The 24821-nt window shown below is 55.4% G+C and overlaps 1 protein-coding gene across 1 annotated transcript; it reads left to right on the top strand.

Moving 5' to 3' along the window:
- The first annotated feature begins 2487 nt into the window (after nucleotides 1-2487).
- Nucleotides 2488-21382, top strand: SELENOI (selenoprotein I). The gene is made up of 10 exons (XM_084513646.1): nucleotides 2488-2573; nucleotides 9908-9976; nucleotides 10317-10425; nucleotides 12206-12280; nucleotides 12775-13037; nucleotides 14300-14408; nucleotides 15912-15960; nucleotides 16406-16586; nucleotides 17359-17541; nucleotides 19517-21382. The coding sequence occupies exons 1-10, from the start codon at nucleotides 2526-2528 to the stop codon at nucleotides 19631-19633; spliced, it is 1203 nt and encodes a 400-aa protein (XP_084369772.1). The 5' UTR covers nucleotides 2488-2525; the 3' UTR covers nucleotides 19634-21382.
- The last annotated feature ends 3439 nt before the right edge of the window (nucleotides 21383-24821 follow it).

Genomic DNA, 24821 nt, shown 5'->3' with positions numbered 1-24821 from the left:
CCCCCCCCCACTCCCAACACAGAGCAACTTGCTCTTTTTATGGGTTGTGCCCCTGCATAACCAAGGTAAACGACCTGATGTGATCTTCTTGGACTTTAGCAAAGCTTTTGACACAGTTTCCCATAGGATCCTACTGGACAAAACGTCCAGCATAGAGCTAAAAAAAAAAATAAATAAATCATACGATGGGTGAGCAATTGGCTGATGAGCAGGGCTCAAAGGGTTGTGGTAAATGGGGCCACTTCTGGCTGGCAGATGGTCGCTAGTGGGGTCCCCCAAGGCTCCTCTTTAGGGAGTCAGTCCTCTTCAATCTTATTATAAACAATTTGGATGTAGGACTAGAAGGTGTTTGGAGCAAATTTGCCAACGACACCAAACTTGAAGGAGTTGTGGACTTTGTTGAAGGTGGAAAGGCCTTGCACAGAGACCTGGACAGACTGGAGAGCTGGGCGATCACCAACCACATGAAGTTTAAGAAGCGCAAGTGCCAGGTCCTGCTCCTGGGACGGGGCAACCCTGGCTATATGTACAGACTGGGGGACGAAACGCTGGAGAGCAGCCCCGCACAGAGGGGTCTGGGGGTTGTGGTTGACAGCAAGTTGAATATGAGCCAGCAGTGTGCCCTGGCAGCCAGGAGGGCCAACCATACCCTGGGGTGCATCAAGCACGGCATCGCTAGTTGGTTGAGGGAAGTGATTGTCCTGCTCTGCTCTGCACTGGTGTGGCCTCTCCTTGAGTACTGCGTGCAGTTCTGGGCACCACAGTACAAGAAGGACATTAAACTGCTGGAGAGTGTCCAGAGGAGGGCGACGAAGATGGTGAAGGGCCTAGAGGGGAAGACGTATGAGGAGCGGCTGAGGGCACTGGGCCTGTTCAGCCTGGAGAAGAGGAGGCTGAGGGGGGACTTCATTGCCATTTACAACTTCCTCACGAGGGGGAGTGGAGAGGCAGGTGAACATCTGTAAACATCAGTGATAGGACCCGCAGGAATGGTGTTAAGCTGAAGCAGGGGAAGTTTAGTCTGGACATCTGGAAGAGGTTCTTCACCGAGAGGGTGGTCGCACACTGGAACAGGCTCCCCAGGGAAGTAGTCACTGCACCAAGCCTATCGAAATTTAAAATGCGTTTGGACTGTGCACTTAGGCACATGGTCTAAACTTTTGGGCAGACCTGTATGGTGCCAGGAGTTGGACTCCATGATCCTTATGGGTCTCTTCCAACTCAGTATATTCTATGATTCTATGATTCTGTGTTTAAAGGGAGAATCCCTGCTACGCATCACACAACTGATGCTACAAGACACTGGAACTCATGATAAGGAAGCGGCAGACAGACAGAGAAACAAATGTAAGGACTATAAAACTCGAAACTGTACATTGGAATTCATTATAAAGATACAACAAACGGAAGAATTAGCAACAACCAGCTCTTGCAATTAAGAAACATGCCAACTCAGCAGATTCCTGGCCAAAGGTGAAAAGTATACTGTGAGGAAGACTCTTAGTCTTCCTCCCAAAGACCCCCGCCCACGTCCCAAAGACCCCCGCCCACAATTCTTGGGAGGCTCTACGCAGGCGCAAGGTGCCAAAAGGCTAATTAGCATGAGAAGCGAGGGAAGGCAGGGATAGGTAATGAATATGTATAGGCGCTTGTAGAATATTGATAGATTGATTGTATAAATTCAAGACTGCTTTCCGCTTTGGGTATGCACGATAGGTGGAGAGATCCCCCGTGCATCCAGCGCTGCAATAAAGAATATACCACTTCAAGGAATTTCGGCTTCGATCTTTGAAGCAGTTCCATAACACAGTTTATATATTTATTTATTTATGTATTTATTTTTATTTTTTTCTTGAGGACCGGGACCCTCCTGTTTCCCCCTTGACTGGGTAATAATCCAGGTTCACAGCCTATCCGGTTGGCTTCACAGCCAATACATGGCTTTCAGCTGCCGTCCCGTTATGAGTCAGATTTCTTTTTTCTTTGATACTCTTTGTGGCGGCAATGTTTCTTACACCGTGGTTTCCGCCTGACTGCTCTGAGGACTCAGCTTGCCTGCATTTTACAAGGTCGCCTGCTGCGCTTTCTGATCGCTGCGAGCGTGCCCCAACACCACCTTCCTTCCTTCCCTCTCAACCACGTTAATTGTGCCAAAACAAGGTTTTTATGCCCAAAACACCAAACACCCCCGGCTCCCGTGAAGGCGAGGAAATGAAGGTGGGCACGTTTGGGACAGGTGCAAGGACGAAATCCTTTATTCTGAGGGTGGTGAGGCCCTGGTGGAGGCTGCCCCATCCCTGGGGGTGCCCAAGGCCAGGCTGGATGGGGCTGGGGGGGGGGGGGGGGGGCAGCCATGTTCCTGCCCCCCACACACACTCAGGGTCCTCCAGGCCGCTAGGGGGCGCTGTGGGGAGGGCTGTGGGAGAGGGGGGGTGGCGGTGACGTCACGGGCACGCCCGGTGGGCCGAGGCGGCGGCGGGAGGCGCCGTGAGGCGGCGGGCGCGGTGCTGGGGGGGGGGGACGCCATGGGGTACGTGACGGGAGAGCAGCTGGCCGGCTTCGGCAAGTACAAGGTGAGGGGGTGAGGGGCTCACGGGGGGGTCTGCTGGGTGTGGGAGGGGGTCGTGGTGCCGGGGGGGTCGGCCCGGTGCTTGGGGGGGGGAGGCCCGGTGCTTGGGGGGGGGGGGGGGCCGGGCCGGGCCGAGCCCTGGTGCAGGGGGCCCTGGTGCAGTGGGGGGGGAGGGGGTCCCGGTGCTTGGGGAGGGGGTCCCGGTGCTTGGGGAGGGGGTCCCGGTGCTTGGGGAGGGGGTCCCCGGTGCTTGGGGAGGGGGTCCCGGTGCTTGGGGGGGGGGGTCCCGGTGCTTGGGGGGGGGGGGTCCCGGTGCTTTGAGGGGGGGTCTCAGTGCTTGGGAGGGGGTCTCGGTTCTTGGGAGTGGGTCAGGTCTTGATGCTGGGGGTCCCGGTGCCCTGGGGGGGGGTCGGGTCCTGGTGCTGGGGAGGGGTCGTGGTGCCAGGGAGGGGGTCCCGGTGCTTGGGGGGGGGGGGGGGTCAGGTCTTGATGCCGGGGGCCCTGGTGCTGGGGAGGGGTCGTGGTGCTTTGTGGGGGGGGGGCAGGTCCTGGTGCCGAGGGCCCTGGTGCAGTGGGGAGGGGGTCCCGGTGCTTTGAGGGGGGGGTCTCAGTGCTTGGGGGGGGGTCTCGGTTCTTGGGAGGGGGGTCAGGTCTTGATACTGGGGGTCCCGGTGCTTGGGGAGGGGGTTTCGTTTTTTTTTTGGGGGGGGGGCCCATGTGTTGGGGGGGGGCCAGGTCTTGATGCCGGGGGTCCTGGTGCTGGGGGGGGGTCGTGGTACCAGGGAGGGGGTCGTGGTGCTTTCTGGGGGGGTCAGGTCCTGATGCTGGGGGTCGTGATGCTGGGGCAGGGGGTCCCTGTGCTTGGGGAGGGGGTATCGGTTCTTGGGGGGGGGGTCAGGTCTAGATGCCGGGGGTCCTGATCCGGGGAGGGGGGGGGGGGTCAGGTCCTGGTGCTGGGGGTCCCGGTGCTTTGGGGGGGGTCGTCGTGGTGCTCTGGAGGGGTCCTCGTCCTTATCGGGGGGTCCCGGTTCTTGGGGGGGGGGGGGGGGTCCCGGTGCTTGGGAGAGGGTCTTGGTTATTGGAAGGGGGTCAGGTCTTGATGGTGGGGGTCCTCGTGCTGGGGGGGGGGGGGGGGGGGTCGTGGTGCTGTAGAGGGGTCCTTGTCCTTAGTGGGGGGGTCTTGGTTATTGGGGGGGAGTCAGGTCTTGGTGCCAGGGGTCCTGGTGCTTGGGGGGGGGTCCTGGTGCTTTGGGGGGCCTCGTGGTGCCGGAGGGGGGTCAGGTCCTGGTGCTGTGGAGGAGTCCTGGTGCTTTGGGGGGTGTCTTGGTGCTGGGGGGGGGTCTTGGTCTTTGTCGGGGAGGCGTCCAGACGGGCCTTGAGCATCTCCAGAGGAGGAGCCCCCCCAGCCTCCCTGGGCAGCCTGTCCCAGCGCTCCATCACCCTCACCGGGAAGAATTTCCTTCGTGTGTTGGTGCAGAACTGCCTGGGCTCCGTTTTGTGCCCATTACCCCTTGTCCTGTCCCCAAAAAAATCACTGAAAAGAGGTTGGCCAAACCCCTCTGCCTCCCACCCCTCAGGTATTTATGCACATTGCTGAGATCCCCTCTCAGTCTCTTTTCCCCAGGTCTCTCCTCCTCTCCTCGCAGGGAGGCTGCTCCAGGCCCCTCTCAACTTTCTATCCACGCTTCGTGCAGCTGGAGCTTGGGTCCTGCCCAGTTCTTCCAGCGCTGGCCGCGTCCTGGCAGCACCAGTTGCTCTTACTGGCCTTACTGGGAGGCAGCGTGGGGCCGGCAGGAGCCCAGCCAGCCGCGCGTGCCCCCGGGGCAGGCCTGCGGTCGTGCTGGCAGCAGTAGCTGCGCTCAGGAGGCTGTGGTTTCCCCGAATCAATAGGGGCTGTGACAGAGCACGTTTCTGGAGCATCTCCACCGATGCTGAGCCTGCAAGGGGCTGCTGGGGTCCGGGAAACTCCATCAGGGCACACCGTGGCCCTAAAAGATGGAGCGAGGAGGGTGCTGCTTGGGGTGTGGGTCGGTGATGATGCAAAATAGCAGGTTTCTTTCAGCTTTTGCTGTGCTGCTTCCTCTGCCTCATCCCCTCAGCCTGCGTTCAGCCCTGGAGGAGGTGTTTTGTGCCCGGAGCACGTCCCCAAAACCATCAGAGCCCAAAGCAGGCGCTCTGTTGGGTGTTGTTGGGTGCTGAGCACCCCGTGCCGGGAGGGATGCAGCGCGGCTCCGCTGTTCAGGAGCGCAGACCTTGCGGCTGGCTGCCAGAAATCACGAGCTGCTGCTTAAAAACCCATCTCCAAATCGTTTTCTGGCAGGCTCCTGGGCAACCTCCTCCTAGAAAACCGTGGCCAGGGGAGAAAACGGGTGCGGGACGCTCACGGAGGCGCCTGCTCCTCCTCTTCCTTTCTCCTCTCTCGCCCTTGTGCGAGTTCTCTGAGCACCTCGCGCGGTGCCCAGGGCGCAGCTCTCATCCAGCTGCTCCAGGAGGAGCAGAGGAAACTCTGAGGTGATAAAAGAGCACGAGGCTCTTGCCACGGGGCTACCTGGCGTCGTCCTCACCTGGCGAACCGCTGCTGGACCTTGGCTCCCCGCGCAGGGAGGCGATGCCCCGGGGGCAACGGTCTGGGGGGAGCGCCGGTGGAGCAGGGCGCTGGCACCGAGCTGCGGCAGCGCCACGTGGCCTGCTCGGGTCCAAAGGTGGGGCAGGACGCTGTCTCACCTCACAAACTCGGCGAGGGGAGAGGGAATTGGGGTTTGGGAAGTGCTTTTCGGAGCTTCCACACCCCGAAATCCTTCTGGGGCCGTGTCTAGCGGCAGCGGTGCGGGGGCGGCGGGCAGCAGCGCGCTCGGTGGCGGCTCTCGTGAGAGGCTCTTTGTCTCCTTACCTGCGTGGGCGCTGAAACGAAGCCCTCGTGGTTCTCCTCACGTGTCTGCAGGGCTAGAAGGGACCACCAGTCCCGTGCGGTGTCCTCTGCCCCCGAAAAAGAGGGTGCCCCCTCTCCCAGGAGGAAATCTTTTTCCCCTCAGCCTCCGAACGCCGCAGGGAGCAGGGCTGCAGATGTGGCGCTGCGGGAAGCAGGTGGCTGGCGGCTGTCCTGGCAGCCTCGCAGAGGCTCGTCTGGAAATACGAGCCCTAAAAAGATCTCCGCGGGGCTTGCTCTGGCGAGCAGGCTCTGCAGAACAACACCGCAGCCGGCGGGGAGATTTTTGATGGGAGCCACCTGGATGGGAGGCTTGAGGCTACAAAAAGGCCCGTCCTCACCACCCCCGGGCAAACCACTTGTCTTCTCCTGCAGGGCCCTTCCTGGGAAGGGTGCGGAGGAGGAGAAGCCTTCGAGCCCTGTTCCTGAATCACTTAACTCTTTCCCCAAGGGCTCCCTAATTGCTCTGAGGCTCCCGCGTGCGCCTGCCTTTAAACATCTCCTTCCCAAGGCGCCGCTTGCACAGGGAGCCGTGAGCTCGGCGTCCTCCCAGCCTTCACCACTTCCAGCTGAGCAGCTGTGAGGTGGAGCTGCTTCCTTCTTTTTCTCTAGTTTTGCAGGGAAATTCAGGGGCTGAAACCTCAGCCCAGCTCAGAGCATCCCTTGATGATCCCTTGCCTGTCTGAAAGCCCCCTCTTGGGTGAAAACCACCCGGCTGCTGTGGCGGCAGTGGCATCACCGTTCCCAGGCACACACGAAGCCCTCTGTGCTCAGGGACCACTGTTCAAGGTGTGAACTGGGTGCGAGGGGTGCAGGTAGCAGGCTCCTCGCCTCATCCTGCAGCAGGAGCCCTCCCAGCTTTGCTCAGCCGCCTGCCACCCGCATCCCTCTGCGTCCTTCGTCCCGACAGAGAGGGACGGGACGGCTGCTGGAGCCGGGTGCCTTCCTCCTGGATGCGTGTAACAGAGGGGTGGGAAAGCAGAGCCGCTTCTTGGTGGCGTTTTGCTCTTCAGGTTCACTTTAAAGCAAATGAAATCAAAAGCTCTGTCTTTTACTTTGTGTTTTTGCTCCAAATATCTGAGATATTCGCGTGCGCCTTCCTCCAGAGCCTGCTGGGATGGCCAGGTACATCTCATCCTGAGTCGTGGCTGCGGGGACGCAGAGGGAAGTGATGGCAGGGCAGAGGGCTTGCAGCATCCCAGGGGGGCCCAAACTCTGCCGTGAGAAGCTTTCCCTTCTGCTGTGGGGTAGGAGAAACCCAAGGGAGGGTCAGCCCATCTTGGGTTTTCTTCGTGGCACTGAAATCCTGCTGATTTGTTCATTGCTGTGTGTCGGATCGTGGCTGCGAGGAGCTCCATCCAAAACGTCACTGCCTGGTTCTCGCAGCTGTGAACCTCCTCTAGCCCTCCTTCCTCCTCTCTGCAAACAGAGCCTGAGGGTTATGGGTTTTTTTGGGGAAAAAAAAAAAAAAAAAAGTTTTGTCTCTTTCAGGTCACATCTTGAAACTCGGCACCAGGAGTGGGCTCGCAGAGCTGCCTGCTCAGGACCGATCCCCCTCTGGGCACTGCAGCCCTCCCCTCCAGATCCCTGGTGGGCTATAGATGAGCGTAAAAGCTTTGTTCAGCTGTCACAAGGCTGTTCTGTCGGGTTCCTGTTCGTGCACTTCCATTTCTGCCTTTTTTCCCTCCCCTATCCCTGCTCTGCTCCTGCGATTCCCACTCTGGAGGAGCAAGGAGCCTCGGCTTTGGGGTTTGGGGAGCCGGACGAGGCTTCTGCTCACCGTGGCAGCTCCTCTCACAGCAGAGGGGCTTCAGCCCTGCTCGTGGACGTCAGCAATGTGTGAAAACGGGTGAGAAGAGGGAAATGGGGCAGGCAGCGAGGCTGGGGGGCACCTCGAGCACCTCCTCCACAGCATCCTGCTGCCCCGTGCGTCCTCCCTGCCGCCAGCCGCCCCTCACACCCTTCCCTCTATGCTCCTCGCTGCCCCCGTGCTCCCTCCTGGTGCCAGCAGAGAAGTGACCTCGGGGAAAACAAACAGGTCGGTGGCACTGAACGCCCTTAAAGCGTGGCGGCAGAGCACGGGCATAGTGCAGGGGGGGGTTTGTTTGCCCTGGCACGGCTCGGCTGTGGGTCCTGGAGCCTGCCGGGCTCGCTGCCTCCTCTCAGCCCCTGTGGGATGAGCTGCTGGGCCTCGTGCCCCCCTCATACTGAAGAGGGGTTGTAGGAAACGGCCTCCTGGATGTTCTGGGGCCGCTGTGCCGAGCCCACGCTGCCTTGCTCCTGCCTCGGGGCTCCCCCAGCCCCCTCCGGGTGTTTGAGGCCGGGGTGCCTGCACAGCAGGGTGCTGTCTCTGCTGCCGCCTCCCGCTAATGGGATTACTGAAAAGCCGCCGTGTTTTTCTGCCCGGGAAAGCTATTAGTGGAATCTGGGCTGTAAATCTGCGTTTTCTTCCTCGTGCACGTAATTGGATCCTGCGGAAACGGCCTGGTTTGGTGCTCAACGTTGGGTGTAAGCTCTGCGAGCCGCTTGTATCTCTAAACCCCATAACGATGGCAGGCAGCTCAGTGCCGTGGTGGCACCAAGTTGTCCCTTGCAGGCCGTGCTGGTCCTGAGTACCCCTCAGAAACCCCCCAGCTGGCTTCTTTGTGCGAGGAGGGAGGCTGAAGGCTGCCGTGGGTGCCCTCGGTGCACTCAGCGTGACCCCACTGATGGGCTCCCTGCATTGGGCTCCCTGCTGCCCTTATCGGTGCCGTGTTAGGTACGGGGTGTGCCCGTGCTGCCCCTTCCCCAGGACCGTGCTCATCAGCTGTGCCAAGAGCCTGCGGGAGCTCACACATCCAGGTAAAGAGTTTCCGAGTGTAAATTACACTGAGATCCATCAAATTGCCTATTTACAGCTTTTTTTTTGTGCATGGGAGCAGCTGCTTTTGGAAACGCCACCCAGCAGGGGCTGGAGATGGGGGGCGGCGGAGCTGGACAGAGGGCCCCTCGTCCTGGTAGGGGTTTTTTAAGGAGATTGTGGCCCTCTGCTTGGAAGAAGCCTCCCTGGGGGTGAATATTTGAGCTGAGGGGATGTGTCCCATCCGTGTGGCTGGAGGGACGTGGCTGGGAGCTGCAGGATGGCTCCGTGGGGGCTACGGGGTGCAGGGAGGCTGCATTCTGGCCATGGGATCGCTGAGGTGGGGAAATGGGGAGAGGGGAAAGAGCTGGGACCTTCCCCAGGGCACAGCCCCGGCAGACAAACTGCAGGGGGCTTCCCCTGCCTCGCTCCTGGTGTGGCGTTTGTTCCCTCGTTGGAGGCCGTGACGGGGATAATGAGATTTAATGGGCCTGCAGCCCTCCTCCTCCCCTATCTGGTGGTTACTCCAAAGCCTATTATCTCGTAAGGCGTTCGGCGTTCTGTCCTCCGCCGCTGAATTAAGCTGGGATGGAAATTCCTCGGGGCTGAGGCCTCATCTTGCACGGCTTCCAGCTCGGGGTTGTGGTGCTGCATTGCAGCTCCCACAGGGTTACCGGGGTATCCTCAGCCACCTCTGAGGGTCAGAAAGCTTTGGGGTGAGGGGTAAGACCTCCTGCTTCCCCCTTCCCTCTGCAGGAATCTTGGCTTTGTGGTGGAGAGGAGCCTTCTGCCGGGAGCCCCACGTCTCCGTCCAGAGCTGGGGTCTGCGCCCCTCTGCTCCTCGCTGCCGAATAAATCATCCTCTGCTGCTTGACCTGCAGCAGGGCGTGCGGGATTCGGGGATGCTCGTGGATGTGGGGTGGTGTCTGTGGCGTTTCGGGGTATCTGCAGGACGAGGGAGGGGGCTGAAGGTCTTGCTCAGAAACAAATTATGCCTTTCTGGAAGGGGAAGGTCTCTTCCAAGCGACGGGAGGTGAGTGGTACAGAGCTGCCATCCCGGTGGGTTATTCCGAACCACACCAGCACCCTGTTGGTGACCTGTCTCCTGTTTTAGGGGGGCCCAGGAGGTCCCTGGTCCTGCTCCTCTGGGAGAGCCGCGTGGCTCTGAGAGCTGGGGCAGCACTTGGCAGGGGGCAGGCAGGCAGGGCAGGGCACATCAAGGTGTCCACAGTGTGGCTGCAATTCCTCTGGCTTGCCAAGAATGCTCCCTGTGCTGCCCATGGAGGTCTCCTCTGCCTGTCCCGTGAAGGAAGCCTTCCAAAAATCTCTGTGGTGAGCCCAGGAGCTGTTTGTGGGCTGGTGGCTGGCGTTGCTGGAGCTGGCAGGCGCTTTTGGGATTGCTCAGCGCCGTCCTTGGTGTGAGCCCGTTCCTGGCTCGAGTGTTCGTGCGATGCAAAGATTGGTGGCAGGTGCCCGCAGGGAAAGCTTGATGTTGAGGATCTCCGGCTTCCTGCACGAGGTCCTGGAGCCCTGGCTGTTGTGTTTTGACTTTTGTTTCCCCTCTCGTTCACAGTACAGCGCGGTGGACAGCAACCCCCTGTCCCTGTACGTCATGCATCCCTTCTGGAACACGATAGTGAAGGTGAGACCTCGTCCTGCCCCGAGCAGGACAGCGAAACGCCGCTCACCGCCACGTCTTCTGCTCAGAAGTGTCAGCTGCAGGGCCCTGCTTGGCTGAACAGACCCGCTTCGTTTGCGGTGTGACTAATTACAAAGGGCACGGCCTTCCAGCTGGCAGCTGCCCCGAGCTCACTGCATCACAACCCAAAGCTTCGTGCAGCCCTGTGGTGTTGGATGCACCCAGGCAGTGCTGTCCAGCACCCAGACAACTATAACCAGCTCTCTGCTGTGGCCGGGAGCAGCGCGTGGTCCTCGTTAAATATTCTAATGAGTTCATGTCTTCTTTTGCTGCTCTCCCATAGATCTTCCCTACCTGGCTGGCCCCAAATCTGATAACGTTTTCTGGCTTCCTGCTGCTTGTCTTCAACTTCTTCCTCATGGCATACTTCGACCCTGACTTTTATGCTTCTGGTAAGGCTGCCTTCTTCTGTTTGGATGTGTCACCTCCTCTCCTCTGCCTTCTGGTGCTCGGAGGTGAGCCCGTGCAGTCGGGGCCCTGCCGGGCAGCTGGCTGCACCACAGGAGGGATGGAGCTGAGGGCCTGAAGTCGTCGGGCTTCTCGATGAGGATTTGGCCAGGTGACACCTTCCCTCCAGCTACTGGGTGCGTTTGCTCCTGGCCGGCAGAGGACAAAACAGCCAAAGTCGAGTGGGATTCAGCTCTGCCTTGGCAGAGGACAAGAGCGAGTGCCCTCCTTTTGAACCAGAAAGTGTGGGAAAAGGGTAACGTGGGGAACTCTGCTTTCTGAAGGCAGCAAGCGGAGCCTCTTTATTTGCATCCCAGCTAATTGCCCTCTTGCCGAAACATGCTGGCACCACGTTCAAGCTAACAAAAGCGAAGTCCTCATTCTCCATTTCACCATTTTGCATAACGCAAGGATGTGCACAGCTTTACACTTTTTAAACAGTTCCCGTGTCCGTCTGTTCCTGAATCAGTTCAGGTGTCTCCTTGCTTGTGGGAGTGTCCTAGGGAAAAACTTAACGCAGCATGGTAACTCTCAGTCACTTACCAATAGCTTCCTTTCTGTATTTTTCTCTCCCTCTCCCCCCGCCAGGTTTGGTTTAGGCTGCTCAGAACAGTTCATCTAGTTCTCCTAAAACCCGGCCAATCATCAAAGTACACTTAAGTGGAAAGTACAGTTAAGTGCGAAAAATATTTTAATTTTTTTTTGGTATAGCCTTCATTGATAGGCAGACGAGCACCGTTACCAGTATGAAAATCTTTCAAAAGCTTGGGTGACGTGAGCACAGCTAAGATTTGGGCTGTGCTTTGGTCCGTGAGCCCTAGGAAGAAAAGCTGACAGCTCACAGGAGCCCAAAAATCCCCAGGACAGAACGTCAGATGTTCAAAAAGTTGTGCTCTGCCAAAGGGATGGCAAAGCTTAAGCTCTGGGACCCTTTTACGTTCATGTTACGGGTCTTCTGCTTGCAAAGGGAACGTTTCATTTTGCTGGTGAGGCCTCCAGAAGCTTGTGCCTTCATGGCTGGTTGGTTTGGTGACCTGCTGCTGGAAGACACCACCCTGCTGCTCAAAGGACACAAGAAGGTGACATTTTGGGGCGTTGTTGCTCCCCGTAGGAGACCTCTGTGCATCCTCATGCGAGGCTGCCACCAAGAAGCAGCTCCCTGCTTTTTTTGAGATGCAGCTTTGGGCTCCCTGAGTTGTGGCAGCTAAACTGGCTGGCTGCCGAGACAGCACCGGCGGAGGAGGAGAGGTTATTAAGGAGGAACTCGGTTTCAATTGGCAGGGACGAGGTCTGGAGACTGGGAGGGAATTCCCCACGTGCCTGCAGCAGAGGCAGGGCGCAGCCACTTCTCCAAGAGGCTCTGGTGATGCTCTGAGCAGTGCAGGAGGAGTGCCTGATCCGCACACGCTTCCATGCCCTGCTTTTGGGCTGCAGTTGCTGGCTGCCATCACCAGCTCTTGGCTCCTGTGGCTTGGGAGCTGGGGACAGAGGACAAATACGTCCTGGTTTTCAAAGTCCTAGGATTCCTGTCTCTGTGACCTGATTCCATGGGGAGCTGTGGGACAAACAGCTCTGCCATCTCTCCCTGGAGAGCTAGCATCTGTTTCACTGTTTGAGTTGTGGGGGTGCTTTGTCTCGGTGAGCCACTGGGCCTCTTGTGCCAAAATAAACCCGCCGAGAGCGCGTACTGAGCTGTCCTCCCCTGGGTCTTTCTGATCTCTGCAGCTCCTGACCACCAGCACGTTCCAAACGGAGTGTGGGTCATTGTGGGTCTCCTCAACTTCATTGCCTACACGTTAGGTAAGAGTTTATCTGCCTGCTGGGGGGGGGTTGTCTCGGTCATCTGTTCATGCTGCAGCCGCGTGCCATCTTATCTCCGAGCCTGCTGAAAAATCTTTGATTCTGGGCCTCAGCCACGGCCTGCTCCGATTGCTGCTCGTGCTGCTAGAGCAGTTCCAGGAACCGCTTGGCAAAGCGCATGGGAGGAAGGTGGCCCGGAGCGGCTGACGTGGAAGGAGGATGCTGGAGCTGGCTTTGAGGTGCTGTGTGAAATCCTGTCCCTGCTCTGCTTCAAATAAACTCTTGCCAGACTTTCCCTCTGTTGCATTTTTCAGTCTCAGGTGGAGGTGGGGAGCGGGACGTGCTCGCTGTTGGAGGATGAGGGCAGGGGGAGCTGGCTGCACGTCTTGTCAGCTGCAGGCTGGCCCCTTGCTCTGCGTAGGGGTGCCCAGCAAAGCTTCTCATTTTGGTGGATGTCTGTCAAAACTCCCTGTTTCTCCTTGCTCTCTTCCCAGACGGTGTTGATGGGAAACAGGCCCGCCGGACCAACTCCAGCACGCCCCTGGGGGAGCTCTTTGATCACGGCCTGGACAGCTGGGCCTGCGTGTACTTCGTCGTGACAGTTTACTCCACCTTTGGACGGGGCTCCACGGGTGTCAGTGTCTTCGTTCTCTACCTCCTCTTGTGGGTGGTGTTGTTTTCATTCATCCTCTCCCACTGGGAGAAGTACAACACGGGGATTCTCTTCCTGCCCTGGGGATATGACATCAGCCAGGTGGTAAGTACGCGCCACAGCGGCTTCAGCAGGAGCTCGATAAAGGGCTGGCGTGCCCGGGGTGCAGCTCTGGTGGCCGTGCAGCCCCCTGTAAATCACACCCTCTCCAGGGTGGCTGTCCCCAGCCTGCCCCAGCAGCGTGGAGCAGGGCAGGGCTCGGAGCCGTGTGCTGAGAGATGAGATGTGTTGGTAGGGTTCAGTTTCGCACAAATGTTAAATCCAAGGAAGTTTATGTGGGTTTTCTGTTCGTAGTAGCTTTTGCAGATGGATTTCCTACAAGAAACAAGGCTTGAGGAATGGATATCGCCTTGTTTCGTCTCCGTGTGTCCTGGGTATCTCCTGGTACCTAAATGCTTGCACTAATTAGTTTCCTGCGTTACACCCCACGGGTACATTCAAGCCTAGAAGTTCGGGGTGCCTTTATGCACGAGCAGGATGCGTGCCAAAGTTCAGCTGTGGGACTAGTTTGCATGTTAATCACCGTGCCTGGAGCAAAGGTTCCCAGGGAGGTGCCCCCCTGTGGCTGGGTAATGAGGCAGTTGATGCTGAGGTTAACAGTGATGGACCGGTTGGGATGTTGGCACTTCCTTTTCTCGTTAAGGACTTCCCTGCAGGAAACACCTTCTGAAGAGCCCATCAGAACCAAGAGCAAGCTCTGGATGAGTAAAATTCAGCTTTAGTGCTCGCAGCTGCCTGTCCTAGCCAGGGTGCAGTCTCACAGCACCAAGCAGTGTACCGTACTCGTGTCACATCCTGGGTGGGAAATGCAACAAGCTGGAAGGAGAGTGATTAATTGCAATAATTATCTCTCCTGGTAAAATGAGACTGGAGCTGGTCCCGTCTGACTATACTCTTGAGCTCCTCCCCCAGAAGCATTTTCTTGACCTGGGTGCTTTTGGACCTCTGCCTAGCACAGAAATCATAGAATTGTAGAATATCCCGAGTTGGAAGGGACCCTAAAGGATCATCGAGTCCAACCCTGGCACCACACAGATCTGCCCAAAACTTCAGACCATGGAAAAAGAAAGTCGGGCCGGAGGGCTCAGCTACCCCACAGCGCGCTCCGTGCACCATCAGGGCTTCCACCACAATCCAGGTGTTCCCTGTTAGCTTTTTCCCTGTAATAACTTCAGCAGATGGCTGATAGGAGACCCTGGACAAACCTCCAGAGCCCGGCTGCTGTTCCCTGAAGCTCCCGGGCGTGCGTTGTGCTGCCAGACTGGGGCCGTGCTGCTGACACCCGCTTCTCTTCTGCTTTCTTTCAGACCATTTCCATCGTCTACATAGTGACGGCCATTGTGGGAGTTGAGGCCTGGTATGCACCTTTCCTGTTTAATTTCTTATATAGAGACCTATTCACTACAATGATTATTGGTAAGAAACTCCATGTTGAAGCCTGTCTTTTAAACACAAACCTCTTTTCCCAACACCCAATGTCCTAATTATTCTGTGCCGCTGTTCTGTTTGCTGTAATGAAGGCTCTCGTGGGCTGTCACCCAGCTGACTGACGCAGGGTGTTCGTGCAGCCTGCCCTTTGCCGGGTCTCCCAGGGCAGTTAATTTGGAGAAGCTGACTTGCTGCAGCATGCCTGGGTCAGTGGTGACCAGAAGGGTGAGGAGGCAGCACGCTGAGCTCATGCCTTTGGGCTTAGTCAGGCTGATCCCAAGCGCACGGTGGCTGGGGCCAGCCCTGGTGCTGCCCTTGGGTCTGTGCAGCCAGACCCAAAATCCTTCCTTGCCTGGAGCTGGGCTCCAGCCCGGGCAGAGGAGAGCTGCTGAGGGAGCAGGAGCTGGAGCCAGAATGCTGTGCTAGCAGCCTTGGGCTGCTGCAGGGAGCGATGTTAGGTGGGGAAAGCACCTTTGTGGGTCCTGCCCTCCATGCACTTGTCCAAAAATTAAGTAAAAGGGTGTGCAGCCTTCCTCCAGGAAAGCTGACTCTTCTCTCCAGCAGAATAAGTCCCTGCAAAGGGGGGAGTAACGCAGGAAGAGCTGCGTGGCTTGATGTCATTTGGCTTATTCAGAACTTCTTCCTCGACTGTATTTTCTTAACCTATGCCCTTTTCTTTAGGGGTTAATCATAAGTGCTTAATTTCAAGTCAGTGTGTCTTGAATTGTTACATTAAGAGAGGTGCAAGCATCAGATTTACCCAGGTGGATATTTTGAGCTTTCTTTTGGCAGCCACAGAATTTAAGATATGAATAATAAATGCACTTTGCCTTCGTGGAAAGTAGAGCACAATTCGTACACTCAGTGTATTTGTGCATTTGAATGGGAGTCAGGTTATTAAAAGCAGGAATATTTACGTGTCTGTTAAAATACTTCCTGCTATATAAACATGGAAGGAGTTGTAATGGACTTCCATGGGTTTGGGTGTAGCAAATGATGTTTCCCATTTAGGTCTAGATTTTCAGGTTTTTTATATCATTTGTCAAGCTGAATCACAAGAGTTTTGCACAATGGGAACGGGAAATGCTTGCACGTGGTGGGAGAAACAGCAGATTGGCTTTATTGTGAGGACTGAAACCTCTGCTGTGTGCATCCATGTCGCTTGTGGGGTTTGAACTCACCTTGGGTCCCATTAAAAGCAGGATTGTAATTAAACTTAGTAACTGATTAAAGCATAACACCGGGCTTGTGAATGAAACTTTTTAAAATTGAAATGTCCTTAATTAATAGCAGACCTTAACTTGTAATTACAAACTCTTGAACCAGAATCTTGAGCACCTCCTTTTAAACCTGCTGAGCTGTTCTTGGTGCACCTCTGAGCTATTTGAGTTGCAAGCAGCTTAAACTGGAGCCCAACCATCTGCCCCTCCGTGGGGTGCACGCGATGGCCTCCCTCTGCGTGGGGCAGTAACGTGGCTCTTTCTCTTCCAGCTTGTGCCCTCACCGTGACGCTGCCGATGAGTCTGTACAACTTCTACAAGTAAGTTTTGCCATTTTTAACTCTCCCTACCTGCATTAGCACCTTTGCAAGAACCCCCAGAGCCTCTTATGACCTCGTTGCTGTAGTAGCTTTCAGATGGGTGTTTTCAGGGTGACAAAGCAGCTTCTGAATATCCAAAGGTCGCAGTTGTGGGGTGCAGCCTGCTGAGCAGGGGCTTGCTGAAGGGCTCCTGGCTTATGCAGGCTTGTCCAGTTGTTCACAACCCAGGAGTGCAGGTGCCTTTGTCATTCAGGACTTTCTTGGGTTTTAGGTTAACAATTAAGGTGTGCATCATCCTCGTGTGAGTGTGCTTATGACTGGCGTTGGCGGTTTTGGGAGGCAGAATGGCCAGTGAGATTTTATGGGGCACATCTGGAGGCAGGGACCAGGTGTTTCTCAGCTGTGGTTCCAGGAGGTTTGATTTCTCTGTCTGCTTGCCTTGCAGGGCCTATAAAAATAACACCCTGAAGCACCACTCTGTGTACGAAATCATGCTGCCCCTGGTGTCCCCCGTGTTGCTCTTTGTGCTTTGCACCACGTGGATCTTCGTGTCACCCATGGACATCCTGGAGGTCCATCCCAGGCTCTTCTATTTCATGGTTGGAACAGCCTTTGCGAACATTTCTGTGAGTGGCTTTTGCGTTATGCTTCTGTGTAGCCCCTGGGAAGTGTGCAGCCTCCCAGGGTGAAGAAAAATGCCAGCTCAAATGGGAGGAAGGAGGGGAGGTGTGAAAGTATAACTTGAGACAGCTCTGATATTTTGCTGTGACTGAAAAGAACGAGCAGGAAAGCAGACAGGGTTTGTGGTCTGCAAATGTCACAGGCGTCTGTGCTGCAGCTCTCAGCTCTTGAGAAACAAGAGACGTAGTTAACGTGAGTGTGTTTACACACCCGTGCATCCTCTGTGATGTCAGTAGCAAACTGTTAATATCAAGGAAGTTCTTGTTTCTTTTGGGGGAATAAACTTAAAAACTGGAGGGCCAGCAGCTGTTGTCCAAACCTAATTTAGCTGCATATTGCATCTGTGCCTGCTTGAGACCTTACCCAAGGGACCTGTGCCTATTATATCAGATCTGTGTCCGTGGTCTGCCAGCAGCCCGTGCTGCTGATCGTGCAGAATGCTGCTGGCAAGGCTCGGTCAGCTCAGAGGGAAAACTCCTTTTCCCTTTGAACATGCCCTTGATGGCTGTGACCCGTACCACAGGGCTCTGCTCTGTGTCTCACAGGAATTATAATGCAAAGGCAGATCCCAAACAAGAAGCTCAGAGAAACTGATGGTAGCTGTAAGCGCAGGCAACCGGTTTGTGTACCTGCATGACCGTGCTCCACGCTGCAAACAGCTCTGGGCTTGCAGAGCCCGTGCTGGCTGCAAGCTCTGACAGCTTTCTCTCCCCGCAGTGCCAGCTGATCGTTTGTCAGATGAGCAGCACACGCTGCCAGCCTCTGAACTGGATGCTGCTCCCCATAGCGCTGGTGCTTTCCGTGGTGGTGTCCGGCTTCGCCCCCAACAGTGAAACTCTTCTCCTCTACCTGCTAACTGCTTTCCTCACCCTGGCACACATCCACTACGGCGTGGTCGTGGTAGGTGAACTGGGCACGTGGGCGTTGGGCTCGGCCTCAGGCTCTGCTGGGGAGCTGCTGCTTAAAAATAGGAACGTCAGCAGAACAGCTTGGGGCTGCGAGCTCTGTGGGGCTGGCCATGACCATGGGAAAGGTGGGAGGCTCTGGAAGGCTGCTTGGGTTTGAAACGAGCCTTGCACAATGTTCTCCGGGGCTGTTGTGCCAGAGATGGGTTTGAAACAAGTCCTCGTGTCTCTGCTGCTGTGTTTTTAACTCGTGGCTGTGGCTACAGCTTAGAGAGCAGCCTGTAGGTCAGCCAGTCTGTGTGACTCGCACCCCTGGGCAGCGGGAGGCACTCCTGGAGATGCTCACAGCAGTGGCTGTGGTGTCTGCACGTTGGGAAGGAGAGCCTGGTTTGGGAGTCCTAGTGTAAAACAATCTGCTGGCAATCTGCAACCCTGCTGACGTGCCCTGTGCTGGGGAAGCATCCCTTGCGTTGCAGCTGCCTGCCTCCTCCTTGCTCCTGGGGCAGGGAGCTGGGTTTGCTCCCCTCGCTCTCTGCAAACTCTGCCTGAGTTTTGATTAAGAGACAAAACAAACTCAGAGGAGACCAAGTCCAGTTAGAAATGCCCTGGGAAGCTGCTGAGGAAGAAGTAGGGCAAGGGCCCAGATGTTCCCTGCAGAGCTGGCTGCTGCCACGTGTGTAAACCCTCCTTGGGAAGCCCTGTCCCCCGGGAGCCCCGGCGCTAATGTGGAGCCTCCAGAGTCAAGTTTGAGCTGTAATTACAGCGAGGAAGTAATACCCAGGTTGTCTTGTCTTTCCAATTAGTGTAATGAGGCTTCTATGCGAGAAGGATTTGAATAGCTAAGAAGCTTAAATAAATTTGGTCTTGGAGTCATAGCTGGAGATGGGAGACCGAGAGGACGGTGTAATCCTCTCTGCCCAGGCCTGCCCGTCAGTCAGGGAGTTTTGTGCTCTGCTCCCCTGAATTTGTGTTGCCCCCACTTCCAGCTTTCCCAGGGCCCTTCTGCAGCCTCCCATCCCAGGACCTTTACTGATACTGAGGTGCAGAACTTTTAGGGCAGTGACTGGGACCCCAATATTCAGAACTTGGGAACGCCGGCGTGGACTAGATGCTGTGCCACAGCTTGCTGCCCAGCTCAGCACCTGATGCTGCTCAGCACTGCTTGCTGGTGGATCTGCAGTTCCCCACCATCCGTTTTATCCTCCGTGGCTCTGCACCTCTGCTGGCTGCCAGGCACGTAGAAGTGGTCCTTCCCAGGCTAACGGGGATCTGTGAGCGCCTGAAAGAGCCTTTACTGGTGCAGCTCTCGGTCCTTTGTGGTTTTCTTATTGCTTCACATGAGGTGATGAAAGCTGGCTTCCTCATTCTGCTGTAAAAGGCACCCGATTACCCAAACCTGGCATTGGGCACGCTCCTCAACGCAGCCTTCCTGTGCCAGAGCAAAGTACTTGACCCCCAGTTTTAATTGGAAATGGACTCAGGGAACAACTTTTCCTGTGCTTATCCGAGATTATCAAATTAATTGAAGGTAAATATTAATCATATTGCTCTGAAGGGCGAAGAAGAAGTGCTGCAGAGTAAAAACACGAGTGCCTGTGCTCGGGCCAGGGTGTTTCTGACTCCCGTGTACATGAGGGTAGGATGGAGGCAAGCCTGCTCCTGGACAGGCTGGGCTGTTGCTTCTGCTCTAATTCAGCTGCTGTAAAGCATAAAACCATCCAGGGAGGGGGGAGGAGAAATCTGTCCTCCCCGGTGCAGTGGGAGAACTGGGGCAATGCTGGGCAGATGCTGCAGTCCAGCTCTGCTGCGCCGGGGGGAGCAACTGGCTGGGACAGTAATGGGGAAAGTGGGTGCAAGGAGGTGGCAGGGCTCTGTCAGCCGTGCAGGGAACAGGTTGCACTCTCTGCCTGCTTTTTTCCTCGTCCCCCTGCACCTTGCTGACCCTCTCCTGTTGCCTGCCTTGTCCCCAGGTGAGCCAGCTGAGCAGGCACTTCAATATACGACCCTTCTCGCTAAAGAAGCCCACGCCGGATTGACTAGGAGTGGAGGAAGAGAAAATCAGCTTGCAGTCTGCAGAAGTACTGTAAATAACTGCTGCAAATACCTGTAAATACTTCAACCATCACCACAGATCTAAACCTATCCTCTGGACAGACATCAGGGCAAAGTATGCGCGGTATCTGGTGCAGCCAGGTTGGGACTGGTACGGGATAGCCTCTGCTGCTGTTCAGCGAACACAAGCCTACGGTTTTGGGTGAAACTGGACGAGGAGGGTAGCCTTTCAGGTCACTATTACTGTATTTTAGACCAGCTGAATGTTCCCAGTAAAACCTCAAACCCCAGCGCTTGCTCAGATAAAGCTGGTTGGGGATGCAGATGGCTTTACCTGAGCAAAGCACCTTGACCCGTCACCAGAACCAACGTAGCAGCTGATTTCTGCGAGGTCAAGGGAACATCCTGGTGGTCAAGCGTTCCTGTCTGTCCCTAATCCTGTTAGCCCTTCTCCCGGGCCGGTACTTAAGGAGCAAACGGTGACAGTTCTCCCACATTCTGTCCTGCCTTCCTGCACTCATTCATTTGGGCAAATACTTGCACCTTTTTTTAAAGCAGAACACACAACACTTGCAGTAATATTCTACTTAGGTGGGGGGCTTAGGAATCAGCTTCCCCAGCCCCTGCCTGAGCGGTGGGCACCTGGGACCACATCTCAACGTTCCCTGCAGGCTGGCACGTGGGCCCTGACCGGCAGTGAGACGTGGCTCATGCCAGCCTCTGTAACACGGAGCCGAAATCCCAATTCCTGCTGGTATGAACTGGTTGCTCCAGGTCGGCTCTGCTGGGTCGCTGCGTGCTGCCTGAGCCTCGTCTTCTGCGGCGGTGCAGCCAGGCTCAGCCTGCCCTTCCCACCAGCCCACTGGCAGCAGCAAATCCACAGCTCGGAGAAGCACCTTAATAATGTCGTGTTGGTTGCGTGTGCACTTTCAGAAAGCTCACAGGCGTGTGTGTGGTGGGGTCCTTCCCAAATACCACTTGGTTTTCCAAACCGCTGTCCCCAGCGGCTGCGTGTCTCATCCAGGGATGTACTTGTTTACTGTCCATTTGTAGAAGATGTTTGCATTGATTTTTTTTTTTAAACATTTCTGTAATTGAGTTAATTGAGTGGGGTGGTGAAGTCTGAATGCTGATTTTCTTTTCTGTTCACTTTTATTTAATGAAGACCTGTGCTTGAATGAAGAGTGTAGCTTAAACCCAGGTTCTGGAAAGGCTGCATCCGGAAGTGGACAAGCACAGCAGGTTGTGCATATGTAATTACCATGGGAACAAAGTCTCTTACACACTGATTATTATGGGTCTTGGAAGCTTGGTCACGGCATTTTCCTTCCGCAGGTGAAGACTCCTCCTCCTGCTTTAGGAAACCTTCAAGCTGTAACTACTATTTAATGATTTGGGATTTTTTTTTTTGTTTGCTTTTTTTTTTTTTTTTTTTTTTTTGTAAATTTGAATCATTGTCATGCAGACTGAGACTTGAAATCCTGAGGCAGCTCGCAGTGTCCGCTGCTCTGCGCGGTGCCATGGGTGGAATTGGGGTTTCTCAGTCACGGTACGTCCTGCGTGGGGTCGGCTGCGGCGTTCGGGCTGGCACCACCGGAGGGCTCGGCTGCTCGTCTGTCTGTCCGTGTGTCTGTACAGCCACGTGTCTGCGAGCGGTGTCTGATCCGGGAGAGGGGGCAAATGGTCTTCAGAATTTATTTAATAAAGTAGCTTACTCTATATATTTTACTGATATTGTACAGAAAAAAAAAATAAGTGTGCAAAGGAGTTGGGCTGTGCTTGAATCTTTGACTCTGGCTGTTTAATGAAATTCATTTGTGAAGGGAGATAAATTACAGGGACTCTCTGAAATGGAACACAACGCTTACCTGGGGGGCCCGTTCAGGTAGCAAAACTCTGCTAGCAGCACTGGCAAAAGCGGCAATTAAATGATTTGTTTTTTAGTTAGATGTCTGCAGGACTAGGGAAAAACTGAGCTGTTCCCTCAGCCCTTCAGCTGAGCTCTGGGGTCCTGAGCCCGGAGCTTGTGTTGTCCTGGCTCTTCCCATAGCTGGACCCGAGGACTGGGCTCACCAGTGCTGCCAGAGGATGTCTGATCTTAAACCTTGTGGTGTCACTTTGTCTCCTTTCTACACGGTTTGTCTCTTGTCTTGCTTGGCTGTGAGCTGGTGGATTTTTGCAGCCTGTAAGAGTATGCCCTGAAAAAAAGCCTTTGTAAAGCTACAAACATGTGGAAGCAGGACTTCCTCTCTACAATCCTGCAAATACTTGTGCTGTAGGAAAAAAAAAGATGTCTCTTAAAAACTGGAACCGCTTCCTATCTGCACAGGCTTTATCTGTGAAGAGTCCTGGATTTTTGGTGCCTTAATTTATTGCACCTTGAAGCTAGAAAAATACCTGCTTAGATCTGTTAAATCAGTGCTGGAAAGTAGGCTCGCTCCTCTCTAGTGCTGCCAGGCTCGTGGCAAAGCGAGGGGAGAGCAGACCTGGTCTCGGTGGGCACCCGACTCCGGTTCTGACTCGTGCTGCTGTGAAGCTGGGTGGGTTTCTGTCTGGGCTGTTGTAACGTGGGTGATTTCTGACCCCAGCTCCTGGGGGAACGGAAACACTTGAGCAGAAAGACCAAACCGTCTCACCGTGGTGGAGTAGGGCATGCTGAGAAACAAATTATTTATTAATAATAATGGTTTGAAGTCTTAAAAATAAATTTATTCCTTGCTAACTGCATCTGAGGGTGTGTTATGGTGCTGGTTGCTCCCCTTGCTGGCTGGGCTGTGTCCTCAGGCCTGCCCGGGGCCAGTCCTCGTGGTTTATGCTGTCGCTTCTTGCAGGGATAGAGTTGATCATAGTTTCTTAATTACTGGTGGACCTGCAGAGTTGATAACAGGACTGGTAGGTGCTTCCCTAAATCTATTTTGCACACTTTATCTCAATCCAGAGTATTACTGGGGGTGAAAAAACACATTCAGGGAGGGTGCAGTCCTTCAGGACCCACAGAACCGTCCGGATCCAGGCAGGTCCCAGTGCTGCTCCTGCTCCTTGCTGTGGTCGGTCACTGTTCGTGGTGAAGTGGGGAGCTGGGACATGTTAGCAGGCTGGTGCCAGGCTCACCTGGCTGGGAGAGCCTGGCAGACTGGGTTAACGCAGGCTTTTTATCTCAGTTGTGTGGCTTTGTGTCCCAGCTCCTGCCTCTGCACCATCCCAGGGACCTAGCGCAGGAATTCCTAGTCTGGGGCTGGCGTGCGGGTGTTGTGGCCTCCTGGAGTTTGCATTAAAGCAGTGTTCACACTAAGAAATGTTTTATAGCTGCAATCACTGCCTGGAAATCATGGACGTGGGCGCTGTGGTTTTAGCTCATTCCTTCCCCACAGTGTCTGTGCCACAGTTGGCTCCGGCTGTCCCGTGGGGGTCATTGCATGGCTCAGCAGCAGCCTCTCCTTGCAAACGTCAGGCACCTGATATAGCCAGGGCCAGGGGTGCAGGATGCTGCAAGTGTGAGCTTCTAATGCCCTGAAAACATACTTTAGAGCTGGCCTGGTGTTACTCTGGGTGCAGGGAGTACATGCAGCTTGTAATCTGAGAGCAGCTTTGATCTGTGCCTCTGAAGAGCCAGTCAGTTCTAGCAAGACCCCTAAAATCCCCTCCTCTGGGAGCATCCGTGCTTGCATGGGATAGACCTGGAAAGCCTCTGGGAAAGTAGCAGAGATTTGTGTGTACACACAGACCGGAGAGTGCAGCTGCTTTGTGTGCACGCGGGAGCTGTAGCTGAAGCTCTGCTCCCCTTAGTTTATGGCACAACCGGGCACAGGGCTTTTGTACCCCAAAACGTGTAGGAAATTCCCCAAAACGGTCTCGTTTCCAGCTGTCCCTTTTTGCTTAGCGTGCAGCACTTGCTTGAGGCGCAGGAGGAGTTCCCCCCACGGATCAAAATCTTCCTCTCCCCCTCGTGCAGGGAGCCTGGCCTGCTTCTGTCCCTCGAGCTTGTAGTTGAAGTGGGTGCTGGTTTTGGTGGGGGTCCCTCAGCCCAACCTGCCTGCCCATGAGCAGCCCTGGCACGGCTGTGGGCTGCGGGACCCCGATTCCTTCCCTGGAGCCGTCCTCAGGCTGGGAGTTTAGGTACTGAAGTGAGTTCGAATTCGTCTCTTAAATGCTATTACTGAAGTATTTATTGTGTTGAAAATGAACGAAAAACTATTACAGTTCAATAAAGAATGAAATTTTCCAAGCCTTTTAAGGGTGTTTTCCTTTTTTTTTTTTTTTTTCTCTTCTTTCTGCAGCTCAGTACAGGGATGTGAAAGGTGATGGGGCAGGGCAGCAGCACATCCTACCAGGCTCTCCATCACTCCGCAGCCTCCCCAGGGCAGGCAGGGCTCCTCAGAGGACAGCAGCGCCTGCTCAGGGCTTTGTGCCCTGCTCCTGCCATGCCAGCAGCTCATTGACAAGGCGCAGCCTTTGCAATGAAGCCGCTCCCTGCAGCAGCATCCATCTCTCGGGCATCAGGCTCTGCTCCTGGCCTTTCTCCAAGCTGCCTGCCCTGCTCTGCTCAGCCCTACAGCACGTGCCAGGGTCAGCACTAAGCCCTGTGCAAGCAATTAAATCTCTTAACAAGCCTTTAACAGTTGATGCTGAGTTTCCAGGAACAACTTGGGGAGATCTGGGGCTGCGTGGGGATGTGGCCATGCGGCTCCAAGGTGCAGGGAGCAAACAGGCATCGCTTCACTGGGCAGCCCTTCCCTCCACACATCACAGCCTGCTTCCACCACGCCTCATCCCATGTGGTGCTCACAAAAGTGCCCTGGGTGGAGGAGGAGGAGGCTGGGTGGTGGTGGAAAAGGAGTTTTCCCAGTGCCACCCGGCCAGCCCCAATCCTCTTAGCAAAGCAGACAAGTCGGAACACGGCACTGCCCCAACTGAGCTGTCTGAGCTCGCAGCGAGCTCTCAGCTGCTGGCTGCAGCACGAATTGGGGCGATCCCCACCTCAGCCCTGCACCAGCGCAACCGGATCCACACATGGGACAGTAAGCAGTAAGATTTTTTGTGTGGGCGGTGCCTGACACTTACTGTTTTCAGTGAAATAGCAGCACTTTGTTACAGTAACTGGATCAATACTAATCCATCACCACGACAAGTCAGTGATTAGTCTACTGTGTAGCCAAGTTGCTGGATCTTGCCATAAATATGGTGCCTTCAGGGGTTGAAGGTTCACACGCCAACAAGTGCACA

The sequence above is a fragment of the Aythya ferina genome, assembly GCF_964211825.1.
Source record: "Aythya ferina genome assembly, chromosome: 3".
Classification (NCBI taxonomy): domain Eukaryota; kingdom Metazoa; phylum Chordata; class Aves; order Anseriformes; family Anatidae; genus Aythya; species Aythya ferina.
Note: the sequence above shows the minus strand (reverse complement) of the source record. Positions and strands in the feature narration are given on the sequence as shown.